The following is a 27,885-nucleotide window of genomic DNA, read 5'->3' as shown; positions in this document are numbered from 1 at the left end:
TTACAGTACTACATATTGTTCAGTCAGATGTCGAGTCATATTTAATGAGTTCAATATTTCCGTTCTCTTTATTGATCCGTTTGTCAAACACATTCATCGTTCTCACCCTTTCACAGTAAAACAGTTTAATAATGAAATGACGACATTCATATTGAGTTTTCAAAAGCAATGCAAAATGTACAATAACTAATTTACATGAATGTAGTGGTTTAATCTACTTTGCAAAATATAATTCTCAATATAATTACATTCATATTTATTACATAGACACACGTCTGTTTTTGGGGTTAATGTCACAACAAGTAGGTAGCAAAAGTAAATCTTTTCACATCTTTAGGACCCATGCTAAATCAAAATAAAATATTAAATATTAAATTCAAACAAGCAAACAAACAAACCTTAATAAAATGTATAATAAACGTATAAAAATGTCGTTTTTCAGTATTTTACACTTGATGAAAGTCTGCTCCAGGTCTTTCAAACACAGCAAACAATATTTTTTGCATATTTTAGCCGCCTATTTATTACACACCAAGGAGAACTGAAATCACTGGCCATCATCTACCGGAGGACTCCGTCATTCATTCATAACTGGTCACTCAAGTAAAGTTGATCTGCAGGAAACAGGCTAAAAAAAAAAAAAAAAAAAAAAAAAAAAAATAGAGATAAAAAATGCAACACACCAAATCCTTTCAACTGGTGTTCACGAGCATTTACAACCAGCGGATCAAATCTCAGCGAAGAACTAGATCTACAAGTGGATACTCCAGTTCCAAAGACATCAGGTTGCCATTTTGCTCCCATCCTATGGATTTGACTTTGGGTAAAGTGTAAATGGCAGCATTGGGATACGAGTGAAGAGTATAAAATGAGCTGATGATGAGGTTAACCTTCAGCTGTCCTCCAAACGTTCACTTTGAACCTCGGCATTAAAAGATCGTTTCCCTGTGGCCTGGCTTTCAAATTGTCTTACCACACACACACACACACACACACACACACACACACACACACACACACACACACACACACACACACACACACACACACACACACACACACACACACACACACACACACACACACACACACACAGTGTTACTACTTACATAAAGTACTACCTAACCGTGTCCCTGTCTGTGAACCCTCATGGTGCTCCATGCAGACACAGTGACGTCTCCTCCAGTGTCAGACAGATGTGTGCAGACTGAACGTCATCCTCCGGTGTCGCCTCACCCGAGGGCTTCAACACCCAAAGTGCAGAAATTCACATTTTGTTTTCACTCTTAATAAACACGCGCATAAAGAAAGCAAAGCAACCGCTGTCTAAATCATAAGTTTGAATGGTGTTTTTGTGAAAAAGAGAACCGGCCACATGGAGTACAACAACATGAAACACTATCTCTACGACTCTGAGCACGACAAATATCAGCCGAAGCGCGCGTGGTCGGCAAAGAGCAAGACCTGCACTATGGTTTACAAACCCATTCCCTCATTAGTAAACCATAACGCAGGTCCATGGCTTCACTTCCAACGGTTCCCTAAAACGACACCATTCTCCACCTCGGAGTCCCTTTAACAATCCAGCGTAGTCCAATCAGCAACGCGCTACAGATTACTGACGTCCTTAGAGGACCGAGCAAAGCTCAGTTCCTGATTTGTGTAGAAACAACTCGCAGGCAAGGGTTTAGTCCTTGGAGCCAAAACCAGTCCTTTATAAGTGAGCAGTGTGTCTTTGTGTAAGTTAACATGCGTCTTCACAACTCGCAGTGGGCTGCAGGTCCAGCTGTGGTCTCTGCAGCGCAGCGGGAAGTCTGGAGGATCTCATAGGACCGCAGCAGCCTGCCACACCAAACAGAACACGTTATTCTCTGCACCGGCAACATGTTGAAGGAATGATGCAATCGAACGACACATCCAGCAGACAAACGCAACATTTGGATGCTGCCTTTCTGACAACCGGACACACCCAAGACCAAAACAGAGCATTCTGCTACGCTAAATGTTGAATGTTAAATGTTATAAACACAACTTTCGGTTTGATGTTTACGGCTAAATAAAGTGAATTTCACCACTGGGCTTCTAGCAGCCGCTCCCGAGTGACGAGTGTGCAGCGACTCCGGTCCACTTGGTGGCGGTAATGCACACATAAGCTGGTTTGGGTTAAGCGGTACCTTAATCAGTAGGGCAACTCACGCGTGTTTTTCAGCCCAAAAATGTTGTTTCAGTAAAGACTGAAAACACGACAGTGGTGTTTAGTGTCGCAGGGCAGCGCATCCCTGAGCGATGGTGCGCGCCTTAGAGGACGGACGGAAGTGTGTGTGAACGTTAGGTGTCACCTTGCGTGTTAGCTCCTGTCATCAGTGTGTGAATGGGTGAATGATGTCATGTGGTGTTAAAACGCTTTGAAAAGAACTATACGGATACAGTCCATTTACCATTTTCATCCACTTTGACCGAACTGGACACAGAGCGTCAGGTCGTGGGCTTTGCTTTACCGTTTCAGAAGGGGTTGTCTGCAGGGTGGTGAGCTCCTCCTGAGTGCAGGGACTCGATGTAGGCCAGGGCACTCTGCAGGGAGGTCAGACAGTAGCCTTCCTCTCCTATCAAATAGCTGCAGAAGAGAAGAGACTATCAGCCGATAACGAGGCGTCTGCAAGTCAAAAGTTACAAACGTGGTTGTGAGTGTTCCATGTATTCAAACATGGGACACAAACAAGCTACTTCATGTTAACAGAACAAACACTCCAAACATCCAAGCACCGAAAAGACCATTTCTATTAAAAGGACCGAGCATCTCTGCTCATCGTTCAACATTCAAAAAGAGACTCCACTTTTAGAGGCGGCACTCGTCTATGGAGGGTGTGGATGTGCGTGGATGTGTGCGTGGATGTGTGTGTGGATGTGAGTGTGGATAACGAGTGATTATGGAGGTTTGTTCAGAGCGAGTTAACTCTGGCTGACCTCTGACTAACTAGAGCAAGACATGAGAGCGACTCCCTGCGTGGACGGACACGAGGAGTGAGAGGACGGGGACAGTGAGGGATCGAGGAAGGAAAGGAGATAAGGAGACGCTTGTACCTCGGCCGCGAAGAAAACTAAACGTCTGTGGTGTTGGAACGATCCTCAAATTTTAATGTATAAAAATGCCACTAGATTTGCCAAAAATGCAACCACCAAGCTTTCATAAAAACATGACCAAAAACATATTTCTTCATATTTCAACAAAGAAAAGACGACATCAAAATGAAAAGTATGACTAAAGGCATTATAAATATATTTTAGCAGCAACATGAGGTTTCTAGTGGAGTGTCTAACGTGAACAGTGTTTGAGTGAATCGAGCTGCGTTCTGCTTATTTAAAGTACTTTTCTATACTTTGGTGACTTGAACTCTCGTCATGACGTTATCCTCTCATTCACAGCCTTTGGAGAGCGAGAGCATCTCCACCCTCTCATAGCCTTGTGGCCGGTTTGGGTTCCTCCACCTCCCTTCAATTGACCAACAGAAACATCAAGTGGGACTTAATTTGTATTTTTATAGAGGAGAAAAACCAAATCTTAAATATCCTGACATTCCTTGGCCTCTGCCGATCTGACCAGATGGCTTTTACAGCCTTCTGTTTTTACGGCCCTGAGTAGACCTCGATGGGCGTGGTCTGAGCTCACACGCAACGACACTCGGCACGATGTAGTCCCTCAACCGAAGCCCACCGGGCCTCCCCAGCCGTCCAGCTTATCTTGGTATTTGATAGCACGTGTTCACGCTTACATAGGTTTATGCCTACATAACACTACATTAAGACGTGGACCTCAGGAGAGAGGAAGAGGGTTATCCGTCTACAGCAATCCACCTGTGATGTCTGAGGGCAGAACCATGTATGTGAATACTAGAGCCGACCGATACCGGATCTTTATATTGGAGAATATATGACAACAGCATCACATGACAGACAGACCGAACGACGCGACAGACAGACAGGACGACGCGACAGACAGACAGACAGACAGACAGACCGGACGACGCGACAGACAGACAGGACGACGCGACAGACAGACACAGATGGGACAACGCGACAGACAGACAGGACAACAGACAGACAGACAGACAGACAGACAGACAGACAGACAGACGGGACGACGCGACAGACATACAGGACGACAGACAGACAGACAGGACGACGCAACAGACACAGACAGACAGGACGACGCGACAGACACAGACAGACAGGACAACGTGACAGACAGACAGATTAACCAAATTAACCCACATGCAAATTTCTAGGACTGTACCAAATGTCATTGTTTTACTTTCCAGAATGGAATGATCCTTTGTTTCATAACTATTGGGGTCTTATCAGGTTCCTCAGGCCAAATCGTCAACGATTCAGGGTCACCCCTCGTGACAAGCTGACAGGTTCCTCTCAGGCTAACTTTAGGCACGTTCACTAAGTACACGGCCATCTGTCAACTTCTTCTTCGACGTGGGCAAAGGGTAAACATTCCCTCAAAATGATGACAAAACTACTCTGACAAACTTTTGTGTATTTGGTGCAAAATAAAATAAAATAAAATAAAATACAAGGAGCTTGTCATTCAACCATCTTTGTCCCGTCATGACGACTCACCCTTCGTGAATGAACTCCTCCAGAGCGGCGCATTCGGACACCAGCTGAGGACACTGGCACCGCAGAGCCACGAAGGACAGGATGGGCAACAGGTCATCCGCGCCGCTGGCAGACGAAAAGGAGGAAGCGGGCGGCGAGATCGAGTCAAACAGGAAAAACAGAAGTAAATAAGAGAGTGACATTTACAGAGTATGATGGCGTGGGCTTCCCGGGGGAACGCATGGAGACTAAATACGATGTAGCTCTTAATGGGATGCGTGTTCTTTTCCCTCTCCCTGAGATCTGTTGGGAGGACAAATTGCTGCCTTGGAGATGATGACAGTCCGATAGCATTCTCTGTGTGTGCAGACAGTGACCGTTTGTTTATCAGGACTCACACGCAGGGGCCAACTGCTCGCTTTCTAGTTTGCGTGAGAAGGCCTCGACTGACCCCGGCCGCGTGCAACTGGATACTCTCCTCCTGCAGGGCTCTGGAAGGTGTGGACAGGCTTGTGTAACCGTAGAGAGCTGGACCTCACACACACACACACACACACACACACACACACACACACAATCGCAACCCTGTATTATAACCGCGTGAGTTCACCGCTGTAAACACAAGACATCGATCCCCTCGCTTAAAACTGGTGTCACTGCATTCCAAGTGTGAAGTATAAATACTGATCTCAGTGAGAAGATTGGGCTCCATTATGGTTTTGCAACACATATCCAATTTAGTAGAGGATGTCAAAAAGCAGCAGAAATGCAGAGGGGGGTGTTCTTAATTAACAGAATGGGGAAAGTGGTGACCAGTTCAGCAGCACAATGGCAGAGAGAAAAGAAAGGGATATGGACAAAAGCACACGAGAGAACAAATGAGCTCCCGGTTGGTCGGGGACAATGACCTGACGAAAATGGAAACGCCGGCAAATGAATGAAGGAGGGCAGCGAGTACAATAAAGTGCATCAGTGTGTGTGTGTGTGTGTGTGTGTGTGTGTGTGTGTGTGTGTGTGTGTGAGAGAGACTGTACATGATGAACTACAGTGAAAGGGGAGAGCTACATATGCATTGAAAACACAAGATTCACTAATCCCTGCTGAACACCGCAGCAAATCTGATCGAGTCGGGCCTCGATCAAAATACACGTTCTGAGAGGCAAAGCGACACGCAGAAGGGCAACATGTATTGAGATGGACTAAAAAAAAAAGCAGTCACATATTGGTCTGGACTGAGCCGCAATCAGGACAGAAAGAAAAGCGTTCTCTGGCACATCAGAGGCAGGAAAGTAAGTAAGTCTAAGTTTACCCCCTTAAAAAAGTTTTATTGAATCGGAGCTGAAAGCGGCCACTGGCTAGATTATGACATTGAGGAACGATGAGCTAGTAGTGCCAGAGTTTGTAAAACAGCTGTTCCTCTGGTGAAATCCATGCAGCCTGATCAGGATTATAACGATGTGAATCAAAAGCAGCCTTTCAGATGATGGAGATGTCAGGCATGACGCACAAGAACAAATAAACCGTCTGTTCACGTCCCTTGCGCGGTTTGTCCGTGTTTGACTCACGTCTCCAGGTAACAAAACAAACAGCGTGATTCAGTTTTCATTTCGTGGCACTACATGTTTACCGTGTACAGAGAGTACACGTACGAAAACCCTTCAAGCTCACAAACGTCTGCTTTACTTTGCTTTTCCGAGCTTTGAGAAGAGCGGCGCCCGGTCAACTCGTCTGCAACGCCGTCTCCGATCATTTCACGCGTCTTCCAATACGAGGAGACAGATACGGAGCGGGAGACGCGGCCTCAGACGGTCTCCAAAAGAGCATTAGTGGATCCAACAAAAGAGGGAGAGAAAGGGGACGAGGACAAGTGTGTATGAAAAGACATCAGATAACACTCTGGAGGAGCAGGATTTGTCCCCTGATACTGTCTGTATAGAGAGCAGTGAAACCCACAGAGGACTTTTACAGGCATTACTGATGTGCACATGTACACATAAAAACCCTTTGGTTATGTTGGTGACATAACCCACTAGTTGTAACGTCAACAGTCTTCAGCCCCATTAAAACACTAACTTTTAAAAGTGGTTCAAGAAACGGGTCTTAAAAATCCACATCCGAGTCAAAACTTTGCAGTCAAATCAAATTGTTTACAGAATATTCAACGCGTTTTCTTTACAGGGCTTGTACAACGGCAATACAGTAGTCCATGAATATGAGATGCGAGTTTACAGATCATTGCAATCCCTCCTCGTTGTGGACGTGGTTTATGGCGTTTAGCCGGTTACACCTACGGTCACATCTCTGGGTTACGATGTTGTCTTTTTGATTCTTCACAGTTCACGGAGAATAACGCAGCGCACAGCGCAGAGTCTGAACGCCTGTGTGTGCTCAGAACTGGAGTGTAAACAAAGCTTTACCGTCGAGCGTGGCTGACCTTCACTCCAAACCACCCAGAAAGAGCTTCAATTCAAGAACCGAGATCCACCGCCACTGGAACAAACACGAGCTCTCAGTTTGTTTACTAGTGAGTTCAAAAGAAGTCTCAACATTGATGCAGAAGTATTTTCAGTCTGCTAACACACAGGTGAGAAACAAACTCAGCATCGATGAAGGGCAGCACCGCTGCTCTCATGGGTGTGGTTCACGGGATAATGTCAAGCCACAACGAGAAGATCGCCATTGAAATGCAATTAAGTGTGGATGCAGAGGACACTTTGTCTGCACAAACCAATTAAAAAATGTAGTCCACAACGCACTGCATGTTCTCCACAACGGGCGCTACAACCCACTAAGCCTTTGTGTGACTCTGACACCGCATCGTCATGAATTCAAGCCCCTCGTTGGGCCCTGGGTCTGTTCCAAACCCAGACAGGACGACCCACTTTTAGGCCTGGCAGAGACACTCTATGGGGGGGCAATAGAGCTCGGACAACCCCCGCTGTGCCGGGCTAAACTGGGCACTGATGAGACCTGACAGGGCAGCTAACAAGGCAGAGAGTCCTCCAGTGATGTTTGGGTACTTCCACTGGACGGTCTTTAACTCCCTATAAGCACGGAGTCAACAGAGAAAGGGCTCTTATTTTGAAGTTTAATGAGGTGCACTTGGAGGAAGTCAACTAAAAGGATAGCACAACCCCAGACAGCCCTTCACTCTTCTGTACAAAGTTATCCAACTGTTGTATTGCATTGTATCACTTTTAATGTCATCAGTCTTATTTTACTGTTTTTTTCATTTCCCATTAAAAATCCCCCAGTGAGTGATTTTATATTTGCTGCAGTGACGGCAAACACCGAAACCCAAAAAAAAGAGTTGCACTTAGCTGATGATTTACTCACATGGCGGCTGTTTTTGGGGCGGAGTCCACCTCATGAAGGCACCTGTAATCCTCAGCGCAGGCACAGATCAGCCGCAAAGTCCGAACTGTAACGAAACATCAGCAGAAAGCAAGAACTGTAAAACTCACACAATGTCTACAATATGCAGAAATGCATAAGCTGCAAAGCGATCCATGACGGCAACGTGGGGGGGGGGGGGGGGGGGGGGCTCCAATCATTACAGATGTCCATATTGATATTCTAGTGTTATACAATAGAGTCAATAGACAATTTAAGTGAACATATTTAGAATGAAATCAGCCGATAAAGCAAATTGCTGGATTGCGGATGTCATCATTTTAAAGTGTAATTAATACAGGTTTTCCCAAACTCAAAAGTGCTTTAAAGTAATAATACATACAATGCACTGGTGAAAGGCTTGGACTCCTACGACAGGTCTGGACCACTCACTAAAATGTGCTCATAAGAGAAAGTTGGTGAATGCGGCAACTTCTCCTAAATCACTCGGCCAAGAACCAATCTGTTCCTGCATGAGCCCAAAGACCTTCCTAGCTACCGTGGCTAGCAGGAGCAACAGGTGCAGACTGAAACTCCAAAAAAGAGGCGTGACCACAACCCACTGAGCAAACGATCCCACTCTACACCGCGTTCCAAATTATTATGCAAATTGGATTTAAGTGTCATAAACATTACATTTTTTGTTTTTCAATTAAACTCATGGATGATATTGTGACTCAGGGCTCTTTAGATCATTGAACTCAATCTCAGACACCTGTGATAAGTAGTTTGCCAGGTGAGCCCAATCAAAGGAAAACTGCTTAAGAAGGATGTTCCACATTATTAAGCAGGCCACAGGTTTCAAGCAATATGGGAAAGAAAAAGGATCTCTCTGCTGCCGAAAAGCGTGAAATAGTGCAATACCTTGGCCAAGGTATGAAAACATTAGATATTTTACGAAAACTTAAGTGTGATCATCGTACTGTGAAGAGATTTGGGGCTGATTCAGAGCACAGACGGGTTTGTGCAGATAAAGGCACAATGAGGAAGGTTTCTGCCAAACAAATTCGTCGGATTCGGAGAGCTGCTGCTAAAATGCCATTACAAAGCAGCAAACAGGTATTTGAAGCCGCTGGTGCCTCTGGAGTCCCACGAACCTCAAGGTGTAGGATCCTCCAGAGGTTTGCAGTTGTGCATAAAGCTATTATTCGGCCACCCCTAAACAATGCTCACAAGCAGAAACGGTTGCAGTGGGCTCAGAAATACATGAAGACTAATTTTCAAACAGTCTTGTTTAATGAGTGCCGTGCAACCCTGGATGGTCCAGATGGATGGAGTAGTGGATGGTTGGTGGATGGCCACCGTGTCCCGACAAGGCTGCGACGTCAGCAAGGAGGTGGCAGAGTCATGCTTTGGGCCGGAATCATGGGGAGAGAGCTGGTAGGGCCCTTTAGGGTCCCTGACGGTGTGAAAACGACCTCGGCAAAGTATGTAGAGTTTCTGACTGAACACTTTCTTCCATGGTACAAAAAGAAGAACCGTGCCTTCCGTAGCAAAATCATCTTCATGCATGACAATGCACCATCTCATGCTGCAAAGAATACCTCTGAATCATTGGCTGCTATGGGCATAAAGGAGAGAATCTCATGGTGTGGCCCCCATCTTCCCCTGACCTCAACCCTATTGAGAACCTTTGGAGCGTCCTCAAGCAGAAGATCTATGAGGGTGGGAGGCAGTTCACATCAAAACAGCAACTCTGGGAGGCTATTCTGACATCCTGCAAAGAAATTCAAGCAGAAACTCTCCAAAAACTCACAAGTTCAATGGATGCAAGAATTGTGAAGGTGATTTCAAAGAAGGGGTCCTATGTTCACATGTAACTTGGCCTGTTAAGATGTTTTTGATTTCAGTAAATATGACCCCCTAATGCTGCAAATTCAACAAATTAGCATTTTTAGTTCTTTAGAATCTATAAAATGTTTTTAAACTCTGTTGTGCATAATAATTTGGAACAGTGCATCTTGAGTTTTTTATTTTTGAAAAAAATACTGTTCTCATTGGGAGGTTTGTTCAATAAAATTTGAATTATACTCTAACGGTTGATGACTTGAAAATTATTCTGACTTTCATTTGCATCGACTATTTAGGAAAATCTGAGAAAAATATAATTTGCATAATAATTTGGAACGCGGTGTAGTTCATCGCTGTAGAACGTCTAACAGTGTGCTTACTTGTGACACAGATGCAAGACATTTTATTACCTTCTAAGAGCTTATTTCTTTTGTTGAGGGAACTAAATTCAAAGCTTCTTCACTTTGCAGATACCTTGAGAATCAGACTGGATAGGATGACGGTCAGCAGCAACACTGAAGTCATGCTATCAAGCCATCTGTGCTGAAAGTCAGCCTTGGCTTGAGGAAGTAAACACAATCTGACTCACCAATACATTCCAGCTTCCTCTGAGGACAGCAGTCTTTGATGAGAAGCTTGAGCTCCTGAACGGCAGACTCGTAGGGGTAGGAACCCTGCAGGGCGCCGGGGTCGCCGGGGAACAGTTTCAAGGGGACCCCGAGGTCCGCTGGCGAAGCGTCCCGGTACAGCTTCATACTCGCCTCAAAGGCCTGCTCCCTTTCCCTGTGGACCCTCCTGAGGAAGACAGACAAGGGAGACATTTCAGGGCGGGTGGAACTGGGAGTGGGGGACAGTGTGAACCTCCCACTCTGCGCTGACCTTTTGCACAGCGCAGATTTTGACGGAGGAGTGAAAATAAGTATTCCAACCGGCCAACCCTGGAAGAGAGTTTTTTGGCAGGACCACCAGGTGAATCCCTGCTGAGCTCACAGTGCATTACTGTTTTGAGAGGCTTCCTGCAGCAAACTCTAGATCCACACCGTGTGACACGACAATATTATCCTATGCCTCTCAATAAGCGCTGCTGTATTTTTATACAAAAGAAAGAAAGAAAAGCAACTGGCTTTATTTTTTTTGGAGTACCTTTAACGACTTACTTTATTGTCAAAATGCACACCTGCAACGCAAAATGCCTACAGGTTGGCAGGTCTGCTATTATCATGATGAATTGCTCCATTGCATTACAGTAAATAAATCATGTCCACATCGAGTAGCAAGTACAGACAATAGCGTGACGCACATGTGGATGGTATTGAAATACGTCCCGTTAAAATGTACATTTAGTAGAAGTCGGTGACGGTCGTACTCTTGACTTTTAAAGTCTTTTTGAGTGTAATGAAACCAGCACCAGCAGCTGGGAAGAGGCCGGCATAGCTGGAGCAGCAGTGCCACACGCTGGTCATGACCCACACTGAACACACAGGAAACAATTCACGCCAAACCTTCACATGTTCTTTAGATGCAGTATGACAAAGCTTCATTTTACAATTCATTTCAATACTAAGCACACCATATATTTTAAAGATACATTTCCCATCTACCAGCAGTAAATCATCAGTAAACATCGCAATAGAAAAACAAATCTTGTTGGTCAGAAATATGTTTGTAGGTAAACAAACATGGAGCTTGTGTAAGTGCTGCAAATTAAGATTAAGGCAGTGTGCTTGTGTTATAGGCTGTGCCGTATTGTGTTTAGAAGAGCATTAGCTGACTACAGTAGCTTGCTAAGCCATTGCTAACATTAGCTCGCTAATAGCTTGCTAACTTGTCCCATCATCATTTTAGTTACCAGCCGCCCCTCTGGTAGACAGAGGAGGCAGAAGTCATCCTTTGACATGTGGTTTTCAGAGCGTGACGTGTTTCTATACTCCAACCGAGGTCTTCATCTAACTGAAGATGATGATGATGATGATGATGATGATGATGATGATGATGATGATGACAATTTGCAAAAGCAGTAAGAAACATTCCACGTTTGAGACGACACTTTAAAGTACAAAGAGGTGTTTAGGTTTGTAGGCTGCAGTACCTGAAAAGAGCCACCAGGGCGCTCCACAGCGGCGTGAAGAAGGCTTCCTCTATGCTGGCGAGGCACAGGTCTTTAGAGCTGGCTGTGTTCAGACACTCAAAGGATAGCAAACACAGTGACAGAAGCTGATCTGAAACATGAAGAAACATGCATCAACAAACAATGTTCACATCCACTGTTAATGTGGAATTCAGCCGTAAAGATTTTCAACAGGAAATTGCTGCTCAGCACAGTAAGAAACTTTCTTCGCACAACGATCCACCCTTCATCATCGCGCTCACCGATTGCGATGTGAATGTCTTTGACCACAACCTTCAGGTGTTCCGTCAGCGCCCTCATCTCCAGCTCCTGCGCGTTGCACTCTTCCCGCTCCGGTTGCATATAGGGGTCGAAGGTCAGCTCTGAATCCGAGACGGGGTCGTCCGTGCCGCCGTGGAGCGGGGCCCAGTCCAACTGGGTCAGGAACTGCTCCAGGTCCTCGAACGAGTTCTCCCGATCCACGGTCGCCTGCTCGTGAGGCTCCTCGCCTTCCTCGTCGCCGTAGTCGGCGTGGAGGTCGTGAGAGCGCGAGGGGGAGGGCGACAAGCCCGTGATGAAGCTGTGGCCGCCGACGCTGCCGCCCCTGGTCGACCTCTTCTGGGTCTCTGTGTGGTCAATGACATTTTCACATAAGCAAATGTGTTATTGCTAATGTAGCACCCCTTAGTGAGTGTGGGAAAGTGGGTTCAACAGGAAGTTAGAGGGGGCTGGGTTAACCCAGAGGGATCATGGAAGGCCAGTAGCACTACTGTATTTATTGAATTGAACACATCTTTGGGTTTATGTGAATTTTTGGAAGTGCTCTCTTAACAATAAGCTAATAAGCTCTTCTACACTCTTGGCCTTTGAGGACCGGTGCCATGGTTGATCCAGGGCTGATGTTTTGCTCTTTGAAGAGAGCTTAAGGCCCAATCCTGATGTCCCCCCTTCAAGGCCTTCAACCCTGAACCCTCAGGGACTAAACTGCCGTCATCTGGTAAGTGGTTGAGAGTGAGAGGCTGTGTGGGCTTGAAACACTGCGACATATCACGTTACCCGGGTATTTTTTAAATCGTTTCCAGGCTCTTGCCTCACGAGAACAAGAGGCAATTGTCAAATAATCTATTCCCTTTTTGTCAAAACAGTTCAAATACAAAATTAAAAGTTTGATGAATAAACCAGGTGTGCCATGTAGTCCTGTGATTTCATGCGTTTTTATGGACCATCTTAAATCCGGCTGTCCGGCTTCATCTGGTATTCCCGCGTTTAAAGTCACAGCGCTATGAATTGTGGGTAATTCCCTCCCGCAAAAATGCGGGCTTACAGAAAGTGTTCCTAAAGGGCTCAAAATGTCTGCGAGAGATCCCTCATGCACTTGAGGATTTGACGGAGGATCAACCCTAAACCCTCACGGACTTTGCAAGAACTCTCATCAAAGTTCGTGAGATCTCGAGTGTGGAGGCTGGGATTTGGCCTAAAAGTTGTCTGCACGCTTTTTTTAAGCAACTTGCTCTGTGCCTAGAGAAGCAAGGCGGAGCTACACTGGTGTATAACGGGGAAGTATAAATAATTGCATCAGAGCACTTCTAGGCAGGGGAAGGAGTGATATGGCAAACATAAATTCCAGGCAAGATTTGAGAGTTTGGAAGGGTTTGTTGAGATTAGGAATGGGGAGGCCTACTGTAAGGATTAGATCACAGGTATGATGAGTTCCATGACATACCGTGTAAGAGGCTCTATGCTTTGAGGCACCAAAACAGAAAATAGATCACAAGTACTCTACTCAAAAGTAGTGCACTTTCAGGATTCCCACTCTTTTCTAGAGAGCCTGAACGTGCCATCGTGTGACGGGACTTGTTCTCAACGTTTTCTCAACATAACCAAAACACTCAGGTCCGTTAACTATTGAACCACTTGAACGTCACTATGATCCGGAACACAACGTGGCTCTGCTAAATGGCCATGTGGTCCGTTTTGGGGGGCTCTGATATATAGACAAGTAGTTTATTATCAGCTAAAAGAAAATAGGAGAAATCATTTTTCAGAACGTTTGGCCTTTTCTCTCCTTTTCCTTTTATTTTCAATGACTGGGAAGTTGTCAACTGTTTTCTAGGACGCATAGGACCCCGACGACACCGCAGTAAATCTACATTTCAGGCTTTTACCGACACATTTTTAATTCCCTTATGTTCAATCAAGGACCAAACTAGCGGCCACAAAACAAAACCAGACAGAAGCTGAAAAAAATCCACCAGATGAACGTGAACCGGGTCTTTCCTGGATCAACCCAGCTCACCAACACTCCTGGCTCTGGCTCCTACCTGGATGAAGCAGGTTGTGGGTACTGCAAGAATGCCTCAGGGGCAGGGCAGGACTGTGGGGGGGGCCTTTACTGACGATGGGATAGAGCCGGTTGTAGACCCGGTACTGGCGTTTCCTCAGCAGCTTCACCACTGGGTGGTCCGACCGGCTGAGGACACAAGACAAAATGTTAGTCCATCCTCGATGTGGCCGAACAAACAACACGCGTCACATAATCATCTGATTTGAGTGTGCAGAGTAACAACCTTGCGTCACACTAACTGCAGCAATCAGTGACGATAACCAAAGGGAAACAGAAAGACTTCTGAACCAACGCGTGTCGACAACCAGGCAAGACCGAGGCGACCTTTTGAACACATCAAAAAAACAAATCTGTTGAAGCGATTGCGTAATAAAATGTGTAAGTGTGACGTGTGTGTGTATTGCTCCTGATTGATAGTAAGACGGGGAGTAACGGAGTGAGATGCGGGATCAAGCCAGTTGAATCACTTCTTACATTACAGATTCGTTTTCAGCGACGAAGTTGCCACGTTGAGAAAGATATTCTGCAACGTTTGTATGAAGAAAAACACTTGAACCTCCATTGACGGGAACGAGCAACAATACAACCACACATCCTGTGGTCTAAAGCACCATCACCCTCTGGACAGCAAGACCCACCAGCAGGTTAGAAAAGCAGGTTTCCTTTTAAAACGATAGCAAAAAAACGCCAAAACTACACCGCTGATCACAGCCAAAAGCTTAAAAATAAAAACAATGTTCCAATGGACCTAGAACATATCATGTGTGACAAACTCCTCCGTCTGGAGGAGCAAGCAAATTGAAGATTATCGTATGAAAATCGCTTCATTGTACATGTTTCATTTTATATTTTGCCCAAAATAAATCATATCCAGTAACTAGATTGTGTGTGTGTGTGTGTGTGTGTGTGTGTGGGGGGGTCGGTCCCAACCATGATTGGATTTGTCTGAGAGCAACAGTCACGTGACAACAACTGAGTAAACTCTGACTGAAATCAAAGAGGAGAGGACCAGAGAGAGTAATCATATTACAATACGTAAAGCATGAGGAGTTTCTGTTCCCAACATTGGTTCATGGACTGTACTTTTATGTACTCAAAGCTTTCTCACACTACATGTCATCATTCACCCATTCATACACTGATGACAGCGGCAAGGACCATGCATCAGGACTGTAACATTCAAACATTCACACACCGTCGGCACAGCTACAGGAGCAATTTGGGGTTTAAGCGTCTTGCTCAAGGACACATCGACGTGGACTAGTCGGGGATCAAACCGCTGACCTTCTGATTGAAGGATGACCCCGCTCTACCACTGAGCCACAGTCGCCCACACTTGTTTTTAACAAACTGACACGTTTTGAGTTCTCTCTACTTCTAGTCATCATTATGCTCCTTCCATAGAGGTACAGGACGAATACATTGCAGTGAAAAACGAGGCCACAGACGGGAGCAAACAACACCCTGAAACGGTTTGTGGTTCAGAGGGTTAAACTACAGTGAGTCACCTGAGCAGGTAGGAGACTAGACCCGAGACCAATGCGTCATCGTCAGGATTCTTTCTCATGTTGGCTTTCCACAGTTTGGGCCAATCCTAAAGAGAAAAAAGAAAAACCTATAAATGACATGTTGGCAACTACATCTATAATTTCATGAATACTGATGAGTCGATTCATTTTAATTCAAGTGATCAACATAAAATGGATCGTGCCAATTTTCTTTATTTTGGCAAGAAATTGATTTACAAGACGCACATCAGCCGTTTGCCTTGTAGCTTTTCTCGTCAGACCAAGTTAAGAGCAACTCAAAAGGCGTTCCCTTTTGCACTCTGGTAACTTGTAATAACATCTTCCATTAGTCTGGACACGAGCACGGTGATGAACCTACATGGTCTTGCTCATATTCCAGTACGTTGGTGTAAAGAACACGCCGCTCTTGCTCCTCTGCGGTCATCGCCCCCGATGCTGCAAACCTCCTGTAGCGACAAAACACAGAAAAGGATCAACATGCGGTTCATTGTGCAAACTGTACTCGCCGACCTCGAACGATCGCCATCGTGAGTGGGTGAATATTAATGGTCATCTGTCAATAGTCATCTGCAAACCACTGAACTAAACACACAAACAGAGAAATTCATGCAGATTTATTGAACACAAGCGTGTCGATGATCAAATTGAACGCCATATAAAGTACCATCATGTCTCTACTTCCTATCCAACTGCATTGAGGCATTGTTGAAACGCCCATCATAATTTGAAAATAAAATAAACTAGAATATGGCTTCAACTTAATTGCAATGTGTTGCACATCCTGGCTTTAAAACTAGAAGACGACTAATTTGGTGAAATGATCTTCAACTTATCATTCCTGTCTGTTACTGCACATCTTAATATTAGACTTACACATTTCTCCATGAACAAGAACCCATGCAGGTTCGTTTTTCACAAGATGCAATTCCCTCCAACATTGCAAATATGATCCCGATATCAGTCAAAATAATCACAATTAGATATTTCTTAAAATCTTTCTGCCTGTTTTGATAGAAAATGTATTTTCTATGGCACAAGTGTAACTGGATGAAAGCTACACCTCTGTTATCGTTTGGCCCTTGACATCTTAAACTTGAGACGGGGTTTTAAGAAAATCGGATAATTCTGTGATAGACTGAATATATAGTTTACAATATTTGTAGAATTATACATGTAAATTAAGCACACATCAAAGTCAGCTCCTTCTGAATCTATTTCCAGGAGCTTAAAGAATGAAAGCAGAAGATAGAGACAGAAGAGTCTAGTTCAGTGTTTGTCTGAGTCACAGCATACCTGTTGGCCTCCTCCTGAAGCCTCAGTCTTCTCTCCTCCATCTTCCGCTGGAGCTAATGTCACGGCAACCATTAAGGAAAGCTCCAAGCATCGCAGTCCTCACACAGATCAGCTATTAGTGATCACGTCTCTGAGTTTAAACCAGACGCATCCTAGCATTGTAACTTTAAAAAGTTATAAGATTCCATTCTGTAAATATCAATATTCAACAGCCAAATACTATCATCTACAATTCTTAATGCAAACACCTGTTTAATGTTTTCTGTCTACCCGTCCCTCCACCAAGCTATCCCCTCTGACTTAAAGGGACTGGAGAGCTGGGAAAATGTCATCAATTAGGACAAATCAAGTGAAATGAATAAAGATAAACGTAGAGATTAGTAAAGCCAGCCTTCACCTGCCGAGCGACAGTGAGCGACTTGGTGAGAACAGAAGGATACAGCATCCTGCCTGGCTTTGGCTATGATGAGGTTCTCCATCATCTGCCGCTGCAGAGACAGCGTCTGCATTGGAGAAGAGGAAAGGAAATGACTTCCCATACATGCAATTAAATAAGCCCAAGGAAGAATATGTGTGTTAATAATTCTATGAATTGTTTAGCTAATGGTCCATTTCTAAACATGATCAGGGGAAACAGTGAGTCATGATTTGCCATTATGTCAGTGAATGGGTTAGTAAATGACGGTTTAACTTAAGATCACTGAAACACAACCACCATGTTACAACCTGCCCTGCAACAAGGAGAGGGACAACACCACACCAAACGACTAAATCATACTTTCAACCATTACGGCAAGACTGCACCAAGTCTATAGTGACAGCTGCTACAGTGTCTGCATCTCCTCTGATGAAAACAAATCTCAAACTGAGAAACTCTCAATATTTTTGATTTAGCATTGCAAAACAATGACGTATTAAATCCAATCTCAAAATAATCAGATACTAAGTCAAACTATTGAGAACGTTTTTCAGCATTTTGAGAGGCTAACTTATTGTTTTCAAGCGCTAATAACTGAAGTCATTGTTTTGAGACACTAAGTCATTAGAGAGAGAACGTAAACTTGGCCAATAAAGCCGATTATGAATATTTTGAGACGCTAACTCGTCATTTTTAAGATATAATAATGACGACCTGTCGTTAAAATGGGTTCCATTGCACCATTCCCAAACTTCCGGCCACCACACGCATGAATATATGAACGCTGCCCCACAGTACAACTGAACTGACACACAAACATTTAACAAGCATTGCTCACTGGTGACTGTGGAGCCACAAACAAACAAACAAACAAACACTTGAATACGCAAAATCTCCGCTCATGTCTGTGAATTTAATTTTTGAAAACGTGCAATAAATCTTGCAGCGGCTCGCGACGTTAACGTCCAGGTTGTGCACCGAAGAGTTCGGTGCGACGTCCCCCCGCTCGGCGTTACTAGCCAACTTCAGCTCATTAAGACTTTACCTTTACAAACGTTTTGAGTTTTCTCCAGGAAGCACGGAGCTCCACTTGACGCCAAAACATGTTCCGTATCTGAATGACAAGTTCACAATCATTTAAAACCCTCAAGCAGAACTCAGAATGGACATTTGACTTAAATTGGCTAGCTTAATTAAGCCGCGGCAATTAGCGTTAGCTAAGAAAATGTCTACCGTTACAAACCTAACGTCTCTCGCTTACCATCTTTTTCTGACTGGAGGTAGTTTTCACCGAAGGAAGAAACAGTTGCGCTTTAGGGCGACGACGTTTATCTGGCTTTAAATAACCTCCCGAGGACGACAGGGGTCTCAGCCCACTCCCCCTTCACTCGGGGGTTCGTTCATCGTCAACAACTAAACACGTCGCGCTAACGAAGATACCAGACCGGAAGTAGATATCCAAAGATATCCAAAATAAGAGCACACACACGATGCCGCTTAAAAGTGTTGAGACGCCACTAATGACAAGAAACCTGTGTCCAATATGACTATTAAGAGAGCAATTGCTTGGGCAATGTTTTTTTAATTTTAAATTATTTAAAAATATACATTTACCCCTTATTAGGATGTAAGAGAGGGGAAAGATGGAGGAACCCCAAGCCTTTACCTCCCGCCTTCTTGTTTAATGGTGTATTCTTGTGTTCCCATCCATAGTTATTGAGTTATTTCACTCAAAACTACAAATGTCAACCGTATGGTGGCGCTAAAGGAAAGCTGAGGAGATCGCCACAGATATTAGGATACACCCTCTGGGGACCATTGAATGACAGTGTGACATTTGGTGCCAATCCATCTGGTCGATGTTTTACTGGATGAGTGGAAGCTTTGCCCAGCTGGTGGCAGCAGAGGAAAAGTCAGGTGTGTACAGTCAATAGGTTTTATCCTCCATGTAATCCATCCAATAGTTGTGGAGATCCATCAATAGAGAAAACTAACAGTTGCCCTTAGGCAGGTGACAAAATGGTAAATATCGATGATCCACTTTAAGCACCAGTTTTATAACATCCTTTTATCTGCAACGTCAACAGTGTTGCAACAGTGACTGATGACCCCCTGAAGACAGAACGTCTAGTACACACACACACGTAGTCACATGGTGTTTCCTGCCTTTACGGAGGATTGCCTGAACACGTCACTGGTGTGATGGATTGTGGAATACTGAGAGCCACACGGGATACGTATGGTTATGACCTCCAAATTTGGGTAAAAGAAGGCTGTACTTGAGGAAACCTCTGAAGTGGGACGGACCTCGTCGGCCCTTCATGATGTACTGTACCTACTCTCTCTCTCACACACACACACACACACACACACACACACACACACACACACACACACACACATACCAAAGACGTCTTTTGGTAGGCCTGACCAGGTGCGAGCCTCGCCAGACGAGCTTCATAATTGGCTTTCAACTTCTGGTTCAATCGTGATGCTTCTTCAATGGGCGTGAGCTCCCTGCTGCGCACACACACGCACACGCACACACACACACACACACACACACACACACACACACACACACACACACACACACAAGCAGTGTTACTTAAGGTTTGTGTCAAAGGCAAATAAAACAATCTCATGATGGTGTAATTATTTTTGAAGCAGCATTCACTGCCGACTTCACTGATATCTCAAATCAACATGGCCGACATTCTCAGAATAAAGCTCAAAAAAACAATGACACTCGCATATGGCAACGACAAGATTCTGTAAGTTATATGTGATATTTCTGAGGATCATTTTTGTCCCTTTACAATTAACTTTACAGAAAGAATTGAATGCAAATGCATTGTTCAAAGCTTGGAAACCACCACAGCTCTAAACTGTTTTGACCTGGTTGGTCAGTTCAGAACATTGTGCTGTGAGTGGAAGCTAAAGCTAATCGGTTGTTGGAAGTCTATCTTATCCCTGCTGTGTTGTTCACTTTCAGAGGACTTCTGTCAATGAATGGTGCAATATTTGCCGTCCTACTTTTTGCTCGTGTCCTGTGACTCCACTGTCTGCAGCCTCTGGAAGACTTCAGGAGGCAGAAAGGGGGAGAGCTCCCCGCCGCCATCTGACAGCACCCTGCGGTGACCGGTCTTTGGCGGGCTGCTTGTCGCTTTAACAGGAGCGTCAGATGGAGGGGCTGTGTCAGCTGAGGTGAAAACAGAGACAGAGAAGAAGAAAAAAACGGTGATTGGCTTAGAGAACCAAATCATGAGGCAATACAATGGATCACTTGTGACCCCTGGGTCAGGCTCCGAGTTAGCAGTGATTAAACGGTATGTAAATAAAAGATATGCTTCTGATTGGATGTATTCACCGGCGTTTGCTGCAACGGCAGCTGGGAGGAGAGCGGTCTGTCGGGGCTCCGATTGGCCAGGTGAACGGGAGAAGGGAGCGGAGACGTCGGCTCTCTTCCCCACGAATGACTTGGATCGCTCCAGACACTGCTCGGCCAGCCTCAGCATCCGCTCCACCTCCACCGCGTCCCCGTCCTCCGAGGCTGGGACAGACAAGACAGAGAGGACAGAGACGGTCACTCCTGCATGATTGATCTGAGGCAGGTCTGCTGTATAAATAGGTCGTCACATGGCATCTGAGATAGGATTCACTTTCCGAGATGACAATCTACTGTATTCAAGCTGATTAGTTCACTTCTGGCTCCAACATTAACTGTGTCGGCATGATCCCGTCTGAACTGGTCCCATCCACCCGTCCATTGTTTTATTTATTGGTTTATTTGATAAGGGACAGTACACATTAATAAAAACATTTCTGTAAATGTGCCAGAGTTAGTCAAGAGGTAAGTTTTCATCTGTAGTCCCAAGAGACAAATGTTACAAAATAAACCTAAAAACATGAGATTACATTTAAAAGGTTATACAATATTGACGCTGCATGCACAAACAATGAAAAAGTGAGAATATTAATATACAGTACGTAGTATCATCATTCAGGAGACTCTTAAACATTGTCCTAGCAAGACATGCAACACAGAAGCTCTCAAAGTCAACACACACACAAAGACAACCAGATGAGGGATCACTACGTTAAATAGAAACATGGATTAAAGACAAGATTATGCTGCATTGTTAGAAACTAAAAAACATCCACGTCAGAGGAACAAAACATAAAGCATGCAGAGTATGAGAAATATATGAATCAGTCACACAGATAAACAATAAAAGACGTGCATGCAGGTAGATGAGGGTCACCATTGACTGCCACCAGTTCAAAAGCTCACAGGCTTTCTATATATACATGAGATATATATATATATATATATATATATATATATATATATATACATGAGATATATATATATATATATATATATATATATATATATATATGCCATACACTGGGCTACACCTAGCTAAAACGATTACAGTCTAATATCAAATCCTACTTTACTGAAAGTTCTGAAGTTCAGTTATGGTTGAAGCTATGAAGAGAATTGTTGATTTGACTCCAGACTCTCGCTCATTCCAGGCTCTGAACCACAGCCTGGAGTTCAGTCAGGACCAAAGAGACACTCAGGACAAAGAGTCTCTACAACAGTCTGTCGACACCATAACCACCCAGCTCGCCTCCGTTACCGCCGACAACAAAGCACACAGTGTGAGAGACAAATCACAGAAGACCCCAAAAATCAATCAAAGAATTCACGTCTGACTACCCGCAGAGACCGGCAGCGACATAACGTCTCACGCCGTCTGGGACCTAAGAACAACAATAGCCGACCACGGCCAATCACAACATCAGAACACTACAAACAAAAACTCGGTTCTTGTCGTTATGTTTATGTATTGTCTGTTGTCTTGCAATACAACATTTTAAAAAAAAAAAGATCCATGTTGGAGAATAAAGTTTGCGGTGCCGTTGAATTGCTTTACTGACAGGTGTTCCTCTTCCTTCAGCCACCCCATTCATATGAATGAGGGCAGGTTAAATGACCCGGGACGGTTCAACGGCACCACACATGACAGCCTCCACAGTCCAAATCATGAAGTTGAATCAATAGATCTCTGACTGTGAGTACTTGTGTAAGTATGAATATGTATTATGTGCACATACTACACACACACACACACACACACACACACACACACACACACACACACACACTTTATATAACGACCTAGTAATCAAAATGATTGCAATTATTGAGTTTCAGCTGGGAGGGCAGTTTTGACAAAGATAATTCAGCAGAATGATGTTTAAAGTGAACATACTTCTGGAATGAGTCCTGAAACCCAGAAATGAGTCAGCATTTCTGCCCTTCCTGTTCCCCCGTTGTTCTTTTAATGTGTTTGTGGTTAGATGTCTAAAATAAGGTCTGTGTTTAACACAAGCTGAAGAGATTTGAACCCTTTGTTCTACGGTATACAATATGTCAAATTAAATGCCCCTCTGGTGTCTTACTGAGTCACTTACTGAGTCGCCTTTTCCTGTAACGCTCCTCAATCTGCTCCTCTCTTCTGTGGGGTACCCCAGGGGTCTATATTGGGTCCCCTCCTGTTTACCATGTATGCATGTCACCTCTGGGAAACATCATACGTGAACATAATGCGGCGTTTCATTGCTACGCGGACGATACCCAGTTGTACATCCCGATTAAGCCCGGCACCACCATTTTGTCTTGCTGACATAAGAAATTGGATGTCAAAAAACTTCCTGGAAGTTGGGTGTCGTTTTTGATTCCGAACTGACTTTGGTCACCTGTGCGTCACACAGGTGACCAAAAGGTGGTCAGTCTTGCTTTACTCAACTGAGACAGCGAAGCAAAATCAGGTCTTTCCTTTCACCTGCAGACCTGGAGAGAGTCATTCATGCTCTTATCTCCTCCAGACACTCTTTCCTGGTATCAGCAGGCGAAACATTCAAAGACTGCAATTAATACGGAACGCTGCTGTCAGGCTTTCAACACATACACAGAGAAGTGACCACACCACACCAATCCTTGCTACCCTTAGAATTGATTTTAAGATTTGACTGCTCCTTCCTACATCTGCGCTCTGCTGATTCCCTATGAGCCTGACCTCTGCCTGAGATCTTCAGGCAGGGCCCAATCAACAGTTCCAAAATCACGACTGGTCCCTAAAGGTGACCGTTCGAGAAGTCAAAAAATGACCTCCTATCTATTACTAACCACTTTTCCTTGACCTCAATGGAAGACGTCATGCGGTCAGAAAGAGAATTCATAAAGATTTAGCAAATGATAAACGCGGAGCTCAGAGAATCCGACTCCACCTTCACCAAACTACCTAACGATGACGTAACGGTGGATGTCGGATGTTGACGTTCGGTTATATTTTGCTTTTTAACAGTTTAGTCATTTATTATACAGACGCTGAAATGAGAGGACTAAACGTCCTCAGCAGAACACTCGTCCTCCTTCAGCTCAGTGGTGACGTGAGGTCATGTGACCGTGTTGCAGTTCCTTTATAGCCTAACGTTAGCTTTGTACTTCTGTTGATTGTATTCACGCTGAAAACATCAGAGCCCCAGAGCTTATTTTCTGTAATAATCCAAAGGAAACACCCTGTTTAAACACACACTGTCCCTCTAACACACTGTTATAATGCTGCAGTTCCTATTGGTTCCCACTAGAAGTCAGTAGAGGGCTGAGAACTATTGATCCCGGTCTACTGCTACTGCTACAGTTAGCCACAACTGCAACATATTTAGAACATGTGCCCATGCTAGTAGAATCACGTTGAAAAAATCAATAGAATATAAAGATCTCTGCTGATGCAACAGTCCTTACCGGAGAAGTAGAAGCAGTAAGGAAGGTTCAACTGTTGTACATCTGGATGAAGGCCCTCAAAAGTGAACGTTTTTTTGATCAATCTGACATGATGCATTTTTTTAAGGCCCAGTGGACAATTCAATTCAATTCAACTTTATTAATCCACAAAGGCAATTTGACCCTGACCCTAAGTAAAAACAGACACAGACAGACATGTGCAAGCACAGGAGCTGTTGAGGACTATGTTGGGCAGATGGAATAGTTTTTTTAAACAAATATGGAATTAAAATTGTAATAAAATCATGATTAATATTATAAAACATCTGTACAGTAAGCAAAATTGAGTAAACACACCAAAGACAAACCAACCATGAGGTGACATAATCATCATAAAGCACCTCAATAATATAATATATAATATACATATATATATATATATATATATATATATATATATATATATATACTGTTGTGGTCAAAAGTTTACATACACTTGTAAAGAACATAATGTCATGGCTCTCTTGAGTTTCCAGTTATTTCTACAACTCTGATTTTTCTCTGATAGAGTGATTGGAACAGATACTTCTTTGTCACAAAAAACATTCATGAAGTTTGGTTCTTTCATGACTTTATTATGGGTTAACAGAAAAAGTGACCAAATCTGCTGGGTCAAAAATATACATACAGCAACATGAATTAGCAATTTTGGTGACTTAGAAAGTTGTGTCAATGAAATGAGCTTCATAGCATGGCCTCTTAACTTCTTGTGAGTGATTATGAGTGACTACAGCTGGTGACTTCTCTGAGGCCATTTAAATAGGGCTCATTGGATACAAACGCCCACAAACGCTACAATGGGAAAGTCAAAGGAGCTCAGCATGGATCTGAAAAAGCAAATCATTGACTTGAACAAGTCAGGAAAGTCACTTGGAGCCATTTCAAAGCAGCTGCAGGTCCCAAGAGCAACAGTGCAAACAATTGTTTGTAAGTATAAAGTGCATGGCACTGTTTTGTCACTGCCACGATCAGGAAGAAAACGCAAGCTATCGCCTGCTGCTGAGAGAAAATTGGTCAGGAGGGTGAAGAGTCAACCGAGAACCACCAAAAAGCAGATCTGCCAAGAATTAGAAGCTGCTGGAACACAGGTGTCAGTGTCCACAGTCAAGCGTGTTTTGCATCTCCATGGACCGAGAGGCTGCCGTGCAAGAAGGAAGCCCTTGCTCCAAAAGCGGCACCTTAAGGCTCGACTGAAGTTTGCTGCTGATCACGTGGACAAAGATAAGACCTTCTGGAGGAAAGTTCTGTGGTCAGACGAAACAAAAATCGAGCTGTTTGGCCACAATGCCCAGCAATATGTTTGGAGGAGAAAAGGTGAGGCCTTTAACCCCAAGAACACCATGCCTACCGTCAAGCACGGTGGTGGTAGTATTATGCTGTGGGGCTGTTTTGCTGCCAATGGAACTGGTGCTTTACAGAGAGTAAATGGGATAATGAAGAAGGAGGATTACCTTCAAATTCTTCAAGATAACCTAAAATCATCAGCCCGAAGGTTGGGTCTTGGGCGCAGTTGGGTGTTCCAACAGGACAATGACCCCAAACACACATCAAAAGTGGTAATGGAATGGCTAAATCAGGCTAGAATTAGGGTTTTAGAATGGCCTTCCCAAAGTCCTGACTTAAATCCCATTGAGAACATGTGGACAATGCTGAAGAAACAAGTCCATGTCAGAAAGCCATCAAATTTAACTGAACTGCACCAATTCTGTCAAGAGGAGTGGTCAAAGATTCAACAAGAAGCTTGCCAGAAGCTTGTGGATGGCTACCAAAAGCGCCTAATTGAAGTGAAAATGGCCAAGGGACATGTAACCAAATATTAGCACTGCTGTATGTATATTTTTGACCCAGCAGATTTTGTCACTTTTTCTGTTAACCCATAATAAAGTCATGAAAGAACCAAACTTCATGAATGTTTTTTGTGACAAAGAAGTATCTGTTCCAATCAGTCTATCAGAGAAAAATCTGAGTTGTAGAAATAACTGGGAAACTCAAGAGAGCCATGACATTATGTTCTTTACAAGTGTATGTAAACTTTTGACTGTGTGTGTGTGTGTGTGTGTGTGTGATATTATATTATATATATATATAATATTATATACAGTATTCTATAGTAGTTTTCTACTAGTCTTCTATGTCGCTGCTCAGATCTTACCTTGTGAACCAGCTTCCTCCAGTAGTGCATGTGATATGTAGTTTATCGTCCGAAGGTATTCACAGTAAGCTTCCTGCAGAAAGACCATGCAGTATGTTATCATTACTTTTGTAGTATACAGTAAATATAATATTAATAATAGCTACTGCCAATAATGAGACATGGAAGAAGTAACAACACTTTCACCTTACAATAGTGTGGTGCAGTCTCGTAACATATTTTAGACTAAGTCAGTGTTTTAAGTTTGATGATGAACTGGTGACATGTCCAGCTGTACACTGCCTCTCATACCGGGATAGACTCCAGGGATTATGATGGATGAAGGGACATTGTTTTACTGTATTTATTCTATATCAAGATAACTTACCTGCACTGTATACACCATAGTAACTAGGCTCTACGTGCAACATGAACTACATCAACAGTTTGCGTTTGACCCCGAGGTGAGTCATGGTAATAGCAGCAAGTCACCGTTACACATACAATTAGCCATTGTTGTTAAATTTGACGAGTCAAGTTTGACTAGACTAAGTTTGACTAGACTAAACTTGACTCGTCAAGTTTGACTAGTCGAGTTGTAATGTTTGAGACAGCTTATTGCGTCGAGCTATCTGACGACATGTAACCTATTATGAAAGTTAATGACGATGTTTACTGCTAAGTTTTATCAGCATTCTAAAGTAAACTAAAAGTAACAAAGCGCTCGTGCCTTTGGAATAACATGCTAACTACTTCTTTCTTCGAAAATGATATGAAGTGATACAAAAGTAGTCAGTAGAAAATAAAGGTAGAAGTTAGAAGTGGATTTAATGACAAGTAAAATGTATACAATACATAATATAACGTTAAGTGTTCCATTCAACATGAGAACGCCACACAGCGTTAAATGACAGGTTAGCTAGCTAACCCACTAGCGGTTCCCGCCCCCTTCCGTCTGTTTACATCCCTACAGACTCGCTTCCTGTCGGGTTAAACCGTCACGTCATCGTCGCTGTCACGCCGTGTCGCAGCACGGGTCGCTCTCTACCTTGTGTTTGTTCTCTCCGTCCAGCTGTATTGCTACTTTAGCCATTTTCATAGCATTTTGAAGAGGCTTCGCCCCACCGTCAGCTGTGGCCATGATGACGCTGCACCCTCTTCTGCTCCTTCTGCTTCTTCTTCTTCTTCTTCTTCGTGTTTCGTCACGGCAGGTTGTAAACACATCTTAAAGGTGTATACTGCCACCTACTGTACGGCACCGGGAAGGCTCTAATTCATATTAATGAATGAATAAAAAACCAAATTAAAAAGTAAACACCACATATACCACATTATAGAAATAAATAAACAAATAAATATGGTGGTGAAAGATTTTTGCTAAATATTCGAAATGACTGAAAATATATGGTGGCTGT

The 27,885-nt window shown here is 43.7% G+C and overlaps 1 protein-coding gene across 9 annotated transcripts; it reads right to left on the bottom strand.

Annotated features, from left to right (window-relative positions):
- Window positions 1–40: 40 nt before the first annotated feature.
- On the bottom strand, window positions 41–27,730 carry vps9d1 (VPS9 domain containing 1). Of its 9 annotated transcripts, none has more exons than XR_011103844.1 (18): window positions 27,596–27,730; window positions 26,492–26,564; window positions 20,851–21,033; window positions 20,517–20,682; window positions 19,886–20,000; window positions 17,503–17,565; window positions 17,063–17,115; window positions 16,128–16,215; window positions 15,749–15,834; window positions 14,218–14,366; window positions 12,160–12,522; window positions 11,879–12,008; window positions 10,379–10,584; window positions 7,942–8,026; window positions 5,004–5,096; window positions 4,627–4,731; window positions 2,439–2,614; window positions 41–1,842 (listed from the first exon to the last, which is right to left on the bottom strand). XR_011103844.1 is itself a non-coding variant. In XM_068722690.1 (18 exons), exons 1-17 carry the CDS (start codon window positions 27,692–27,694, stop codon window positions 2,503–2,505), a joined length of 2,169 nt encoding a protein of 722 aa, XP_068578791.1. In that variant the 5' UTR covers window positions 27,695–27,730; the 3' UTR covers window positions 41–1,842; window positions 2,499–2,502. The 9 variants fall into 9 exon arrangements, 8 of the variants coding, with proteins under 8 accessions (XP_068578791.1, XP_068578792.1, XP_068578793.1 ...); XM_068722690.1 differs by having other exon boundaries at window positions 2,499–2,614; XM_068722691.1 differs by having other exon boundaries at window positions 2,499–2,614; window positions 19,886–19,997.
- Between the last annotated feature and the right edge of the window lie 155 nt (window positions 27,731–27,885).

This window comes from Cebidichthys violaceus, unplaced genomic scaffold, assembly GCF_023349555.1.
Source record: "Cebidichthys violaceus isolate CVI_PGR_0920_01 unplaced genomic scaffold, fCebVio1.0.p SCAF_3, whole genome shotgun sequence".
NCBI lineage: Eukaryota > Metazoa > Chordata > Actinopteri > Perciformes > Stichaeidae > Cebidichthys > Cebidichthys violaceus.
Note: the sequence above shows the minus strand (reverse complement) of the source record. Positions and strands in the feature narration are given on the sequence as shown.